The 15,404-nt window shown below is 36.5% G+C and overlaps 2 protein-coding genes across 2 annotated transcripts in view; both read left to right on the top strand.

Annotated features, from left to right (window-relative positions):
- The window catches only part of LOC107588860 (glycerol kinase-like), a gene marked incomplete at its 5' end in the record, with an annotated part of 13,231 nt that extends 4,963 nt beyond the window's left edge, over nt 1-8,268 (top strand). The window contains 10 exons of the mRNA XM_016277100.1: nt 2,240-2,319; nt 2,645-2,782; nt 3,225-3,334; nt 6,329-6,395; nt 6,697-6,714; nt 7,333-7,368; nt 7,576-7,643; nt 7,768-7,810; nt 7,894-7,974; nt 8,182-8,268. Coding sequence (XP_016132586.1) covers nt 2,240-2,319; nt 2,645-2,782; nt 3,225-3,334; nt 6,329-6,395; nt 6,697-6,714; nt 7,333-7,368; nt 7,576-7,643; nt 7,768-7,810; nt 7,894-7,974; nt 8,182-8,268 — 728 coding nt within the window. The remainder of the gene's footprint in view (nt 1-2,239; nt 2,320-2,644; nt 2,783-3,224; nt 3,335-6,328; nt 6,396-6,696; nt 6,715-7,332; nt 7,369-7,575; nt 7,644-7,767; nt 7,811-7,893; nt 7,975-8,181) is intronic.
- Nucleotides 8,269-12,327: 4,059 nt separating this feature from the next.
- Nucleotides 12,328-14,218, top strand: LOC107588841 (nicotinamide N-methyltransferase). The gene is made up of 3 exons (XM_016277076.1): nt 12,328-12,658; nt 12,744-12,951; nt 13,626-14,218. The coding sequence occupies exons 1-3, from the start codon at nt 12,499-12,501 to the stop codon at nt 14,050-14,052; spliced, it is 795 nt and encodes a 264-aa protein (XP_016132562.1). The 5' UTR covers nt 12,328-12,498; the 3' UTR covers nt 14,053-14,218.
- The last annotated feature ends 1,186 nt before the right edge of the window (nt 14,219-15,404 follow it).

The raw sequence follows: 15,404 nt of genomic DNA, 5'->3' as shown, positions 1-15,404 counted from the left end.
CCATTCCACAAACTAAACAAGAAGGAAATACTAATCAAGAACATCACTTTTTTTTTTTTTTTTGCAATGTGATCCGAATGTACAGTAAAGTTGTTTCTATATTCTAGTATTTGGCATCAGAGCTATTCAAGCCTTACGGGTTTTTTTTTCTTTTTTTTATCAAATTTTAGACAGATTTTGAAACTTCCCTTTTTTTTCAAAAGTGTTGGAGAAAGTGGTTTTCACTCAATTACAGCCCTTTTTAGAGAAAAATTCAGTACTCAAGGGTTTTCTTTTTATGAACTGTTGACTCTGGAGCCTCTGCAATCCTAGTTTTATTAGATCTTAGTGTGACATTTGATACTGTTGACCACGCTATCTTGGTTTCTCGTCTTGAGCAATATGCAGGAATTCAAGGACTGGCTCTTCAATGGTTTAAGTCGTATTTATCAAATAGAAGCTTTGCAGGTAATGTTGGTGAATTTTTATCTACCTCAGCTCTTCTCAACTGTGGTGTCCCTCAAGGGTCCATTCTTGCCCCATTACTTTTCTTTATATATGCTCCCATTGGGGTCTATTTTTAAGAAGCATAATCTCATTTTACTGTTATGCAGATGATACGCAGATATATCTACCATTACAACAAAATAACAATGTTCTAACTCCTATTTTAGAATGTTTAAATGATATAAAAAGCTGGATGAATTTAAATTTTTTAAAACTAAATGAAAACAACAGAAAATAAATTTTGGGCCGAGTGAGACTGTTAACCTTGGCCCTTTGGCTTTGTATAATAAAATGGTGGTGTTTTATTTGATAAAGACTTCAAATTTGATATGCAAATTAATGGTGTCTTTAAATCCAGCTTTTTCCACTTGAGACTTTTGGCTAAGGTAAAGATATTTCTCTCTTTTAAAGACCTTGAGAAATTCATCAATGCCTTTATTTTTTCAAGGCTTAAGTATTGTAATTCCCTTTATATAGGAGTTAGCCAGAAAGCATTGTCACGTTTGCAGGCAGTCCAAAATGCAGCAGCTAGGATGCTGACAGGCACTCAAATGAGAACACATCACACCAGTTCTATTTTCCCTTCATTGGCTGCCAGTACGTTTCCAAATAGAATTCAAGCTTTTATTGTTTGTTTTTAAATCATTAAATGGTTTGGCACCTCCTTACCTTGCAGACCTTCTTAAACGACACATGCCTACTAGATCCCTTAGGTTTGGGCCGAGTGAGACTGTTAACCTTGGCCCTTTGGCTTTGTATAATAAAATGGTGGTGTTTTATTTGATAAAGACTTCAAATTTGATATGCAAATTAATGGTGTCTTTAAATCCAGCTTTTTCCACTTGAGACTTTTGGCTAAGGTAAAGATATTTCTCTCTTTTAAAGACCTTGAGAAATTCATCAATGCCTTTATTTTTTCAAGGCTTAAGTATTGTAATTCCCTTTATATAGGAGTTAGCCAGAAAGCATTGTCACGTTTGCAGGCAGTCCAAAATGCAGCAGCTAGGATGCTGACAGGCACTCAAATGAGAACACATCACACCAGTTCTATTTTCCCTTCATTGGCTGCCAGTACGTTTCCAAATAGAATTCAAGCTTTTATTGTTTGTTTTTAAATCATTAAATGGTTTGGCACCTCCTTACCTTGCAGACCTTCTTAAACGACACATGCCTACTAGATCCCTTAGGTCCTCTGATCAGCTGCTTCTAACTGTTCCTAGGTCTAGATTAAAATTTAGGGGTGATCGGCCCTTTTCGGTAGGTGCACCTAGACTGTGGAATTCTTTACCCCTGTATGTTAGAGCAGCTCCAACTATATTTACATTTAAAACTCGGCTAAAAATTCATTTATCTCAGGCTTTTAGTTCTACTGGGTATTGAGGGGTGTCATTGAATTTTTAGTGTTTATTTTGAATTTATCTTTGTATGTTCTTGGTTTTATTTGTTTTTACTTTGTCTGTACAGCACCTTGGGCAACAATAGTTATTAATGTGTGCTTTAAAAGTGAAAAACAGAATTTTAAATGAGTATGCCAGTCATTCATGGTAATAAGCTTTTTATTTCAATTAAAAATTTTTAGTAAATGGTGTTAAAAAAATTGCTCTACACACAATGAGCTGGTGTGTGGGGGTTCAGGTGTGGTGGGCCACAGGTGTGGTGGGCCACAAGTCCACCCTGTATAGGAGTAATCATATCTTGTGCTTTACAGTCCAGAATTAAATAACCAAATAACTTGATTTGTTTGGATGTTTAGTTTGGCTTGATCTGCGGACCCAATCAACAGTAGAAAGGCTCATCAACAAAACTCCAGGCAAAAACAAAAACCATCTCAAGGTGAGAGTGCCAGTGTCTTCTTGGAAAAAATACTGAAATGATCTTGAACCGTTACATCCACAATATTATGTTAAACAATTTTCAATATGTCAGATAGGATTTTTTTCCCCAGGAAATGAAAATGGAAGTTTTGGCTGAAGTCTGGATATTTTAGCCCTGTCCCCACCCTGATTTCTTTATTCAAACAGAAATATATCAAAACATCGAGGAGACATTGCAGTTATCAGTCCACTTCTAACTGTACTCGGGTTATTTTTGATTTCTGTTACTGTACACAAAGTTTGCAAAACTGAATAAATATTTGTACTTCTCTTGCTTCATACAGCACAAGACTGGCCTACCCATCAGCACATACTTCAGCGCAGTGAAGTTACGCTGGCTGATGGATAATGTTGAAAAGGTCCATGAAGCTGTGCTCTCTCACAGGGCCATGTTTGGAACAGTGGACTCCTGGCTTATCTGGGTAAGAGCAGTGGCAGTGAGGTTTCTCTTCTGCGTCTCTATAGTGTTTGTGTATATGTTTTTGAAGTTTAATGGTAAAAGAAGAAATCAGTGCATGGTTTAGGTTTTTAGTGCATCCAAGGTTTTTAGACTGCTTAATGATTACACTCATCCTTGCAGATACTCCAAAATAAACCCAAGCACTTGGTCTTGGATTTAATTCAGATGCTCTAATGGTTCTCAATCACATTTCTGAATACATTTTGCATGTCGTCTTAATCAAGCATACCGGATTCAGGTCATCGGCTCATTAGAGGAGATTCTAAGACCTGAAATGGATGTGTTAGACAAAGAAGACATGAGAAATGTGCAGTGTTGAGGGGACTCCAGGAACATTGTTGAACTGATCATGATGTAAATATTTTAACTTGTCTAAATAATCTGTGATAACCCCTAACTTTCAGTGCCTGACGGGGGGGAAGAAGGGAGGTGTTCATTGCACAGATGTAACCAATGCCAGCCGGACAATGCTCTTCAATATTCACACAATGGACTGGGATCCAGAGCTCTGCAAGTAAGTACAAATTTGCATACATAACGTTTTATATAAATTTTTCTGGCCCAAAACTTATTTGCATATGCAAATGGTAAAAAGAATGTTGGATACTCCACTCCAAATTATAAAACGGATAGTTCTGGTTCTTGATTCTGATTGGCTGAGCCACGTTCGAAGCTGTTGTAAATTACTCTACAAACATACACCTTTGTTTACGTTTGTCTGTTGCTTGACAACCACTTTGTTGCAACCACAACTGTTTCTGAGGAACTACATTGTTTGGTGGAAGAATACTGTTTTTATTAATATCATTACACATTATTTGCTCGGTTTTATTTTGTGAAACCTTACTGCATATATGGAATAACCATTTTATAAAAGCAATAAGCCCTGTGAAGCCGTGGTTTACAGTGAATTTATGACCGCTAAGGGGCGTTGTTAGGCACGACGCAAAGCGGATAAATTCACTGTAAAACATGGCTTCTTGGGGCTTATTGCTTTATTCCATCACCGTTTACTCACCCTCATGCCATCCTAGATGTAAATTACAATGGAAGTTTTGGCTGAAGTCTGGATATTTTAGCCCTGTCCCCACCCTGATTTCTTTATTCAAACAGAAATATATCAAAACATCGAGGAGACATTGCAGTTATCAGTCCACTTCTAACTGTACTCGGGTTATTTTTGATTTCTGTTACTGTACACAAAGTTTGCAAAACTGAATAAATATTTGTACTTCTCTTGCTTCATACAGCACAAGACTGGCCTACCCATCAGCACATACTTCAGCGCAGTGAAGTTACGCTGGCTGATGGATAATGTTGAAAAGGTCCATGAAGCTGTGCTCTCTCACAGGGCCATGTTTGGAACAGTGGACTCCTGGCTTATCTGGGTAAGAGCAGTGGCAGTGAGGTTTCTCTTCTGCGTCTCTATAGTGTTTGTGTATATGTTTTTGAAGTTTAATGGTAAAAGAAGAAATCAGTGCATGGTTTAGGTTTTTAGTGCATCCAAGGTTTTTAGACTGCTTAATGATTACACTCATCCTTGCAGATACTCCAAAATAAACCCAAGCACTTGGTCTTGGATTTAATTCAGATGCTCTAATGGTTCTCAATCACATTTCTGAATACATTTTGCATGTCGTCTTAATCAAGCATACCGGATTCAGGTCATCGGCTCATTAGAGGAGATTCTAAGACCTGAAATGGATGTGTTAGACAAAGAAGACATGAGAAATGTGCAGTGTTGAGGGGACTCCAGGAACATTGTTGAACTGATCATGATGTAAATATTTTAACTTGTCTAAATAATCTGTGATAACCCCTAACTTTCAGTGCCTGACGGGGGGGAAGAAGGGAGGTGTTCATTGCACAGATGTAACCAATGCCAGCCGGACAATGCTCTTCAATATTCACACAATGGACTGGGATCCAGAGCTCTGCAAGTAAGTACAAATTTGCATACATAACGTTTTATATAAATTTTTCTGGCCCAAAACTTATTTGCATATGCAAATGGTAAAAAGAATGTTGGATACTCCACTCCAAATTATAAAACGGATAGTTCTGGTTCTTGATTCTGATTGGCTGAGCCACGTTCGAAGCTGTTGTAAATTACTCTACAAACATACACCTTTGTTTACGTTTGTCTGTTGCTTGACAACCACTTTGTTGCAACCACAACTGTTTCTGAGGAACTACATTGTTTGGTGGAAGAATACTGTTTTTATTAATATCATTACACATTATTTGCTCGGTTTTATTTTGTGAAACCTTACTGCATATATGGAATAACCATTTTATAAAAGCAATAAGCCCTGTGAAGCCGTGGTTTACAGTGAATTTATGACCGCTAAGGGGCGTTGTTAGGCACGACGCAAAGCGGATAAATTCACTGTAAAACATGGCTTCTTGGGGCTTATTGCTTTATTCCATCACCGTTTACTCACCCTCATGCCATCCTAGATGTAAATTACTTTTTTCTTCTATATGACTCGTTGATGAATCAGTGTCTTCTGAAACAAACCTATAGGTATGTGTGAGAGAAAAATGCTACTTTTAAAATGTTTTAAAATAGTTTTTTTCTTCTGACCAGCTGTCACACCTGGGTTTGCTTGGCATAAATGTCAGCACGTTTGTGAAGCGTAATGTCTTCATGTTGTGAAATTCCACTGAAAAGTGATGGCTTTCGTGCCACTTCTCACATCAGCTTAAAAATACATTTATGTCACGCTTCACAATGTCCTCCTGAACCTGTGTATGACAGTTGGCTGGAAGCAATGGTTAAAAACGTTTGAAATATGATATTTTTCTTACACACCATTTGAGTCAGAAGATTTTGTCCATCATGTTTGTTGGTAACCACTGGTGGTGGTTGAGGAGAGATCCCCACACATGATTGTAAAGCGCTTTGGGTGTACAGCAATACACAATAAAGCGCTATATAAATGCATCATTCATTCATTCAATTCATTCATTTGGAACAACATGATAGTGAGTAAATAATGAGAGGATTTTCATATTGGATTTGGAGTATCCCTTTAAGACTGGAATACACTGCATGACTTTTAAAATCTACACTACACATTACACACTTAACAATTTGTGAATGGTTAAAGAGAAAAACTGACTATCATACACTGAATGACAGACTATCACACACTACCAGATTTTCAAGTTATTTTAAACACAACAAACTCGCTCAGAAACATGCACCTCATTGCTAGGAGACATCTGACAAATGAAAGCAATATTGTTCTAAAATCAGCCCAAATCATAATTTTGTTAACATCCTCTGATGCTAAAAATCAGAGTCTGTGCCCATCTTACACTGTTATTTTATATTTATTTTTATTCCTCCTCTTTATAAAATCTGTCAGCTCTGCCTAAAATATGCGGACTGGTGACCAAACTGCAAATCGAGGCAATAATCTGGGCAAGTTGTGTAGTGTATTCCAGCCTGTACTGTTTTTAAAGATTTATTCATAACGTATATTTCTTACATGTATAACAGATATTTTGATATACCAATGGAAATCCTGCCAAAAGTGAGAAGTTCTTCAGAGATTTATGGTTTAATGGTAAGTGTTTGACCCCAAAGAGAGAATTTCTTTCTGTACTTCTGTTACATAATGCATTGGTAGGATTCTGTTGTGATAAATTGACAAGAGAGAAATGATCTTTGCTCCAGAGCAGTGTCTGTCAAACATTAACTCTTTATTCTTTAACCGTACATACACAATCTGCAACTCCAATAACATCTTTCCATCCAAAGTTGAATTTAGCTGTGGAGCAGTCATTTAACCCTTTGGAGATTTTAGTGTGTCCCTCTTTATCATGATTATATTTTGTGTCCTGTGATCTCTTTGGGCTGACTGATAGAAAATCAGCTCTAATCTGGTGAGTATCTCTAGCTGTCATGTCTGGGAAAACTGCTGTCATGTTGTCATCACAGAAGTTGGTGCATTTCCAATATGGAGCAAACATGCTTTTCATATTTTTGTTGTAAGTGCATTTGATATATTCCTGAGATAAGGTCTTATTGGAAATGTACCGGATGGTGATCTTGTCATTGTTTTTCATTGTGTTTTGGCTTGTCACCCAATGCACTGCCTGTCCTTTCCAACAGCTCTTGGAGTTTAGAACTTTTTCATGTAGTTTTCTGGCTATGGTCCTTTTTCTTTATTCTTTCACTATGGCTGAAGCCACACCATCTTGAGTTGCAGTGATGAAAATGAAACGGCTTTCACAGTTTTTAACATGCTTGGAGTCAATTATTCTTATTTTTTGAGGAGTATGTTTAGAGCAGATACTTGCAACACAGCAGCAGATGATTTGCCAAAGATGCTCATGTCCACTAAATAATATATTAGAATTGATAATTATTAATCTGACTCAAGTGTTTGAGTTCTGGCTTTAAGCAGGGGGCTGTATAATGCATGTGAATTATTACATTAATTTGTATATTAAATTCTTCCCCTAATGTTTTACTTTTTAATATGAATTTTTTTCTTACAGAAATCTGGCCCTTTAACTGGTGTCCCCATATCAGGGGTAAGATTATTAGATAATTTTTTTAGAAAGATTACATTGTCTTTCTGTCTTTCTCCCTAAATTGTGTGTAAATATAATTATTTTGTTGAGTTGGACAATTAAATCATAATGCATATAAAGTAGAGGGTCTTCAGATCCTCAAAAATAATACAGAAATTCGCAAATACTTTCTGATGTTCTTTAAAGTGACTTAACATCTGTTTACAGTGTCTTGGTGACCAGTCTGCTGCGCTGGTGGGACAGATGTGTTTCAAGGACGGACAGGCCAAAAATACGTATGATTTTGTTTTGTCTTCTCAGTTCCTCATAGCCTAATTTGTCAACATGCAAAAATGCGCACTTAGACTAAATGAAGATGTTGTGATTTTGTACATTTGATAAGTTTTTATTTATTTACAGTTATGGGACTGGTTGTTTCCTGCTTAAAAACGTAGGAACAAAGGTATTCAACATACTTAAAGCTTCAAAAATACATTTTCCTTTTTTAAATTTAATCTACATTCGATTTTTTTTTATATCTTAAAGCCTGTAATGTCGGACCATGGACTCCTGACAACGGTCGCATATAAACTAGGGCGTGACAAGCCAGCCTGCTATGCACTAGAGGTAATGTTGTTGAATGTTGACATTATCACATTTATTATGTTCCTGGCAGATTATTTCTTACCAAAGCAATGCACATGTTTTGTTTATGTGGCAGCTATTTCATTCCACTCTCACAAACATGAAAAGCCTATTCATTTCTCATAATTACTTTGTGATTTAGAGTAGCCAATTCTTCACTCTTGCTCAACTGGAGTTTTTCTTTTCTAGGGTTCAGTTGCCATTGCAGGAGCTGTTGTGCGTTGGCTAAAGGATAATCTCGGAATTATCCAAACCTCTACAGAACTAGGTCGGTAAAATAGTCCATGTGACATCAGGGGTTCAATCGTAATTTTACAAAGCAGCGAGAATACTTTTGTGCACAAAGAAAACAATAATAATAACATAATTTATTCAACAATTCTTCTCCCCGAGGTACCGTATTCCAACAACAACCACTCATTAGTTTTCTTGTAGTAGTGTGAATGAATGGCGTAGAATTGCATTTCATGTGAGTCTGTAAGGAGGAAATTATGGAACAGGTCCTGTTCATGTGTGATGGGATTTACACAGAAAAACTAAAATCCACAGCACTCTCCAATTGATAAAAAATTGAGAACTGTTACTGATGGCTGTAAACATATGGCTTAGTTTGGTGAAATTGGTGGTAAAAAAGGTTCCTGTTCTAAGAATCTCTCCGTCTGTCCCAAACTTGCTTTTGCTGTCACTTCTATTTAGTGTTGGTTTTCCCTTCTTCACAGTCTCCTCTTCATCCAGTGTCACGCTATCTCAAACATTTGTGAGCATGCTGAAAACGTCTCTGCTCATCAGTTGAGCAAACATGTAGTTTTAGCTGTTTTAACATTCCTTCTTTTCTTTTTTTCTCTCTCTCACTAAAGCAGGGCAGAAGTAGACTTGAACCTTGTTGCATTTCAGAAGATGGAAAATGAAGTAATTGGGTCCATGGCTTACCCCTTCAAAATCAAGATGTGCTGTAGTGGCCTTGGCAAAAGACATTCCAACTGAAAGTCAAAATGATAAATTAAGACCTTTCAGGCCACGTAGCAGGAAGTTTTATTGACCATATCTGGTAATGATGAAATCATTAATTCTCATGTCCTCATTGCTGTAGTTTCCACACACTGTTCTCTAGAAGCAGCTCCTTACTTTAACACTGAAGCTGCTGTGGTTTGGTGTTTCTGGTATTTTTCATGTACAGTACATTCTAATGGAATTGTCAATGATAGTAAGCAACTCTTGGCCGTGCAAAACAGTCATTGTCAAATTTGATATATTTTTTTTAAATGGCACTAAAGGTCAGAGACATCAACAGATGTGTGTCTGTGTATAATGGTTTTAGTTTGAAAGAGTGAGATGTACTATTAGTACAATTTAGTTGCTTCTCAAATCTATTCAGGAGAGTTTTAGTGCACTTTATAATGTATTATGCTGTTATGTGTAACAGCAAGGGAACTGTACAATCTCATGTACTTAATGTTGTGATTGGTTTTTTTTCTCCTCTTTTACAATTTCATATGCCTGTTGAAAACATTTGCCATTTTGTTGACAAAAATACTGTTCGTAGAAATCAAGTTAACCTGTCCAAAACACTGTGGCCCTGCTGACAGAAGTTGCACTACTGCATAGCTTCTGCCTCTTGTAAGCGAGACCATTAAACAAGATGCCACTTGAGCAGTATTGAGTCAACATCTGAACAATTACTGACGAGGTCTGCGTAACTATATTTGAACAAACATACTGTTTTGTTATCAATTGTAGAGCACTGTTTTGTCTTCTATTCGGTCAAGTCACTGTAATGTAATCTCTGAAATAGTGCATGTTAGTTTCATTACTGTGCAGCTCAAGGAAGCGATGATGTTAAAACATAAAATTAATTTGATTCAAGTATTTCCTTTCAGTTCCAGCAACTGGTTTCTGTTTGAATATCTAACCTGAACTTGAAAAGAAATAGTTGGCACCTGATTTTTCTGTCATACTTGATGTCTGTGTAATGAAATATCACAAGTTCCATGACAATGAAGAATTTATGAACCGATGTAAACGGATTAGTTTTTTGATTATTATTTGCTAAATTTAATACAGTTGCCAATTTAGTGGCTTTCTTTAATGCACAAGTTTGCATTTTAAAAAGCCGATCAGTTTTGTGAGAAGCACTTGTATAATGTACTTTGAATGGTACTTCTTTGATTTGTGTCCATGAATACTTGAAATGCAAAAAATGTTTAAAAACCTGATTTATAAAAAGTAGCCAGTATTAAACTTTAGTCATTTGCTTTCTTTGTATGTGGCTTTGATTGTTGAATGTGTTGTGGGTTGTAAATGTTAGTGAGTGATGCTGTGATGTTCATTACCACACCATCTTGCATGTCAGTTCTTTCCCCAGGATTTCAAGTAAATTTTCATCACTGAATTTTCTGTTTCTATACTTTGTGTACTTAACTGTCTTAAAACTATTCCTGGGGGTTAAAATATGTTTGTTTAGTCTGTCAACATGCCAGACATTATATATTGTCCAGTTAAATTCAAGAAACAATTATGTTGCATCTAGAAGGGTGGTGTTAGAGACTGTTTCAGGTATTTCCACTCTTATTGCTTTTTTTTTCGCTGTTCTGTTCACCGGTGTCTCTCCTGACTGTTTTCCAGGCTCGACGGTGGGATGTCTCACATAGTCGTGGATCCGTTTAATCCTTTCCCCCACAGTTTCCATTAGCGTGGGTTTCTGTAGCTTCTCCTTCGAATTTCTGACACTTGCCTTCATCTTTCTTTCCAAGCAATGGGCTCATCCACGATCACGTTCAGTTCGACTAAACTTCCAGTTCTCACCAATAGTCACCAAATCACTTGGGAAGTAGATACTTAACTTTTTTTTTTTAAATCCGATTTAGCAAAACATTTATTAGAAAGTCTTTCAGCACGAAGCACTTGTATAATGTACTTTGAATGGTACTTCTTTGATTTGTGTCCATGAATACTTGAAATGCAAAAAATGTTTAAAAACCTGATTTATAAAAAGTAGCCAGTATTAAACTTTAGTCATTTGCTTTCTTTGTATGTGGCTTTGATTGTTGAATGTGTTGTGGGTTGTAAATGTTAGTGAGTGATGCTGTGATGTTCATTACCACACCATCTTGCATGTCAGTTCTTTCCCCAGGATTTCAAGTAAATTTTCATCACTGAATTTTCTGTTTCTATACTTTGTGTACTTAACTGTCTTAAAACTATTCCTGGGGGTTAAAATATGTTTGTTTAGTCTGTCAACATGCCAGACATTATATATTGTCCAGTTAAATTCAAGAAACAATTATGTTGCATCTAGAAGGGTGGGGTTAGAGACTGTTTCAGGTATTTCCACTCTTATTGCTTTTTTTTTCGCTGTTCTGTTCACCGGTGTCTCTCCTGACTGTTTTCCAGGCTCGACGGTGGGATGTCTCACATAGTCGTGGATCCGTTTAATCCTTTCCCCCTCAGTTTCCATTAGCGTGGGTTTCTGTAGCTTCTCCTTCGAATTTCCAACACTTGCCTTCATCTTTCTTTCCAAGAAATGGGCTCATCCACGATCACGTTCAGTTCGACTAAACTTCCAGTTCTCACCAATAGTCACCAAATCACTTGGGAAGTAGATACTTAACTTTTTTTTTTTAAATCCGATTTAGCAAAACATTTATTAGAAAGTCTTTCAGCACCTACGAATTAAATTGAGTAACCGAGTGCTAAAATTTTACACAAAAGAAAACAACGACACTCACAACACGACTTTCCTCGGCGCCATCTTGGAACGCCTCTGACAACGGTGGACGACTTCTTCTTTTAAATTTAATGGCGGTTGGCAAACCAACTTAAATGGTGCATTACAGCCCCATACACTTAACCAATGCAGTCTGAGCCGGAAAGAGATTTGATTAGTTCATCTCTCCAGTCTTTCGAATCGTTCGTTCTTTTGTCACGTGACAGCATTGGCTAGAGAAATTAATTTACAAGCTTCCTTACAAAGGGGTGCATAGTTATTATTATCATCCTTATTATAATTATTATTTACTCTTACAGTTAGGTGATGCGTTTCTGGTCTCAAATTGTAGCTTTTTACTTCTTACAGTTTTATAAATGTGTGAATTTCTGTCATTATGGTTACTTTCCATAACACTAAATGTTGTAACAAAGCTAACAAAGAGTTGGTTATTATTATTAAGTCTCTTTCCGGCTCAGACTGCATTGGTTAAGCTTATGGGGCTGTCACGTGATGAACGAACGACTCAAACCCGAAGACTCGAACCAGGTGAACTACTTGACTAATTCCAGTACAGAACCTATAGGATGTTGCGCATGCGCGACTGAACGAATCACTCCCCGAGACGACTCGTTCTTCCCGAGTCACATTAAAGATTCGTTCAAGAACGACCCAACACTACTGGAAACCACATTTGCGCCTTCGCTGTTAGCAAGGACAGTATTAGCTCGCTCTTACAGTATCTGCAGCAGTCGTTGTTTATTTTAAGTTATATACGTAACATACAATACGTTGTTGTAATTATGAGTGAATTCACGACCTTCACTGAGGGAGAGTTCTATGAGGGGCATTTTGACTCGCGAGCTTATGTGAAGAATTTTTATTCCTGCCCTAGCGGTCACGCGGACGAGAAGAATTTCCTTACTTTCGTTTTGAGATGCCTTAGCAGAGTTTTCTCGGCGGGTAAGCAATCCCTATCAATCGAATCGCTAGGTCTAGATGTTCTATTTTTCCGAAATAATGTTTTACACAAATGTTTGTTTTGAAGGAGAACATAAAGGCAAGCGGCTGATCGATGTGGGCAGTGGACCATCTATCCACAGCGTCTTGAGTGCGTGCGAACATTACGACGAGATTGTGCTGTCTGATTTTGCAAATAACAATCGTAGAGAAATTGAAAAATGGCTGAAAAATCAAGAGGGGAGTTTAGATTGGAAACCTATGTTGCAGTACGTTTGTGAACTGGAGGGGAAAAGGTAATTATATTTCTATATTGTGTATTGGGTGTTTCTTAAAGTAGACTATGGCAGGCTATTTCCGCAATGGAAAAAAAATAAACACATTTTTAGAAGGGTAACTGCGCATTTTCACGTCTTCCTTCAGAATGCTAAATTTACATCTTGCATTTTGTACTTTTTTTCCTCCCCTCTGAATTCTGAGTTTACAGTTTTACTCATATTTACACATTACAACTTCAATTTCTCTGCTTATTGTGTTATATAGAGTTTATATAATTTATTGTTTATATTTATATAAAAGTTTCTCAGAATTACGAAAAGTCGCAATTACGTTTTTTTCGTGTCGGAAATGGGCTTACATAATATCGGCCTTGTTGACTAGAAAAACACTGTCAGGTTTAATTGCTTAGTAGCATTGTATGACAAAGGAAAATTGCCCCTTTTTCAGAACAGTGTCATTTCCATTATATATCATACATTCCTCGAGTAGAATGAAATGAGTGAGGCGCAAATTACATTACATTCTAAACTTTGAATTAAAATGCAAGCTCCTGGTAAAACTGTGTAAAGTTGAGGAAACAGCCATTTATAAATATGACAGAGCATACATTTTTATACACTAAGTTCCTAAAACATTTCTTGTATTTTGTTCTAAATGATTTATCTTTCAATTAATCTTTGAACTATGGCAGCCCGTCTGATTTGGAGGCTACACTGAAGCAACGAGTCAAGAAAGTTTTAAAATGCGATGTCCGGTTGGATAATCCATTTGATCCACACACACTGGAACCAGCTGACTGTGTCATAACATCTCTGTGTCTGGAAGCAGCGTGTAAAGACTTTCAAACATACTGTCGTTCTCTACATGGGCTGACCAAACTTCTGCGTCCTGGTGGACTTTTGGTCATGATAGGTGTTCTGGGTGAGAGCTTCTACAAGGTGGATGAACAGCTCTTTTCTTGTCTTGGACTGAGTCAGGATAATATTAAAGAAGCACTCAGTGGTTTAGGCTTCTCAATTCAGGAGTTTAATATACTGCCTGCAGAAGACAGAGAGAACAACTCTGTGTCTGACTTTGAGGCCGTTTTTCAACTTGTAGCTAGAAAACCCTCTGAGTGAAAGCGCAAATAGAGGGATTCATATAATACAGCAAAACAGTTGTATTTAAGCACACCAAAATAAATCCTTTTATAGCCCAGGATTTTTCTGCTTATTAATAAATCCACTGTAGAAGATTTGGCATTTTAGATGAACATGGAATGTATAACTCTTGAAACTTTTAATGTGTTTTATAATGTGATGATTTAAAAGATAGATCATAAAAAGAAAATTATTTTGCTTAAAATTTTCGTATTTTTTTTTAATACGATTTTTGAAGTAATAAACATTACTATGAACTCTATTTCATGAATTACATTCTTTACATAAACAATACAAAAGAGAGCTTCGTCCGTACACTTGGGGAATATTTCATCCAAACTTTCCTCACTATGAACCATTTTAATACCTGCAAAGCCACAACGTATGTGAAACAAATAACACCACAAAGGAAATAAACCAAGACCAAGCTTGTATAGTATTGTACAGTATGACTCCATAACATGAAACAATCTGTTTTATATCGGAGCAAGTGTTCCAAATGGAAAATTTAAACAAATAAATGCAAATGATTGGTTCTTGCTCTGTAGCACAAATTTGTGACTCTCATAGACTTCAACACAAATGCTTAGTCATTCATTGATTATAATACTTTATGGCCTGCTTGACCCCATTATATATTACAGATTAAGTGATTGCCATTTGTTTTCATTTAGTTTTAGAGCAAGTTTTTGTTCCCCCAAGATTAAACGATTGCTGTTAATTTTAATGTATATTCTTATTTTAGGCTGGTTTTGTGGATCAAACGATTCACTAAAAAGTTCCAACTTAATCACTACTTCTCTCATGAACAGTTGTTTTCAGCAAGTATTCCTCATAGAATATGGCTTTGGAAACCTGAATTTTTGTAGCCCGAGTCCTTATTCAGTTTTAAATATTGAAACCGTTGGCCAAGACATTGTTCAAAAGCTCACATTTCGTGTTCCATATGGGCTTTAGACAGGGTGTCTGCAGATATGAACAAGTTAAATTTAAGACTTTTTAAGACCTTTTTAATACTACCTTATATGAAATTTAAGACCTAAACCTGTAATGGAAATACACATTTTATTGCATACATATATGTAATATTTAATGTGTATAAATTAAAAAGAAAACAAAATATCATTGCTGTAATAAATTATATTTATTACTACGATATGCAGTGAACTCTGTTTTCTGCAGTTCTCTCTGCTGACGCAGTAACTTACCGCGGGGAAGAAAACATCTTCGGTCTGTCCAATGATTGTAAAGTCATTAGGTCCGTCAGACTGAAGATATTTTAGCGGTAATGAGACCAGAAAAATTTAAGACCCATCGAATCCGAATTTAAG

This window comes from Sinocyclocheilus grahami, unplaced genomic scaffold (assembly GCF_001515645.1).
Source record: "Sinocyclocheilus grahami isolate Dianchi unplaced genomic scaffold, SAMN03320097.WGS_v1.1 scaffold108.1, whole genome shotgun sequence".
NCBI lineage: Eukaryota > Metazoa > Chordata > Actinopteri > Cypriniformes > Cyprinidae > Sinocyclocheilus > Sinocyclocheilus grahami.
The sequence above is the reverse complement of the archived record's forward strand: the minus strand, read 5'-3'. Positions and strand labels throughout refer to the sequence as shown.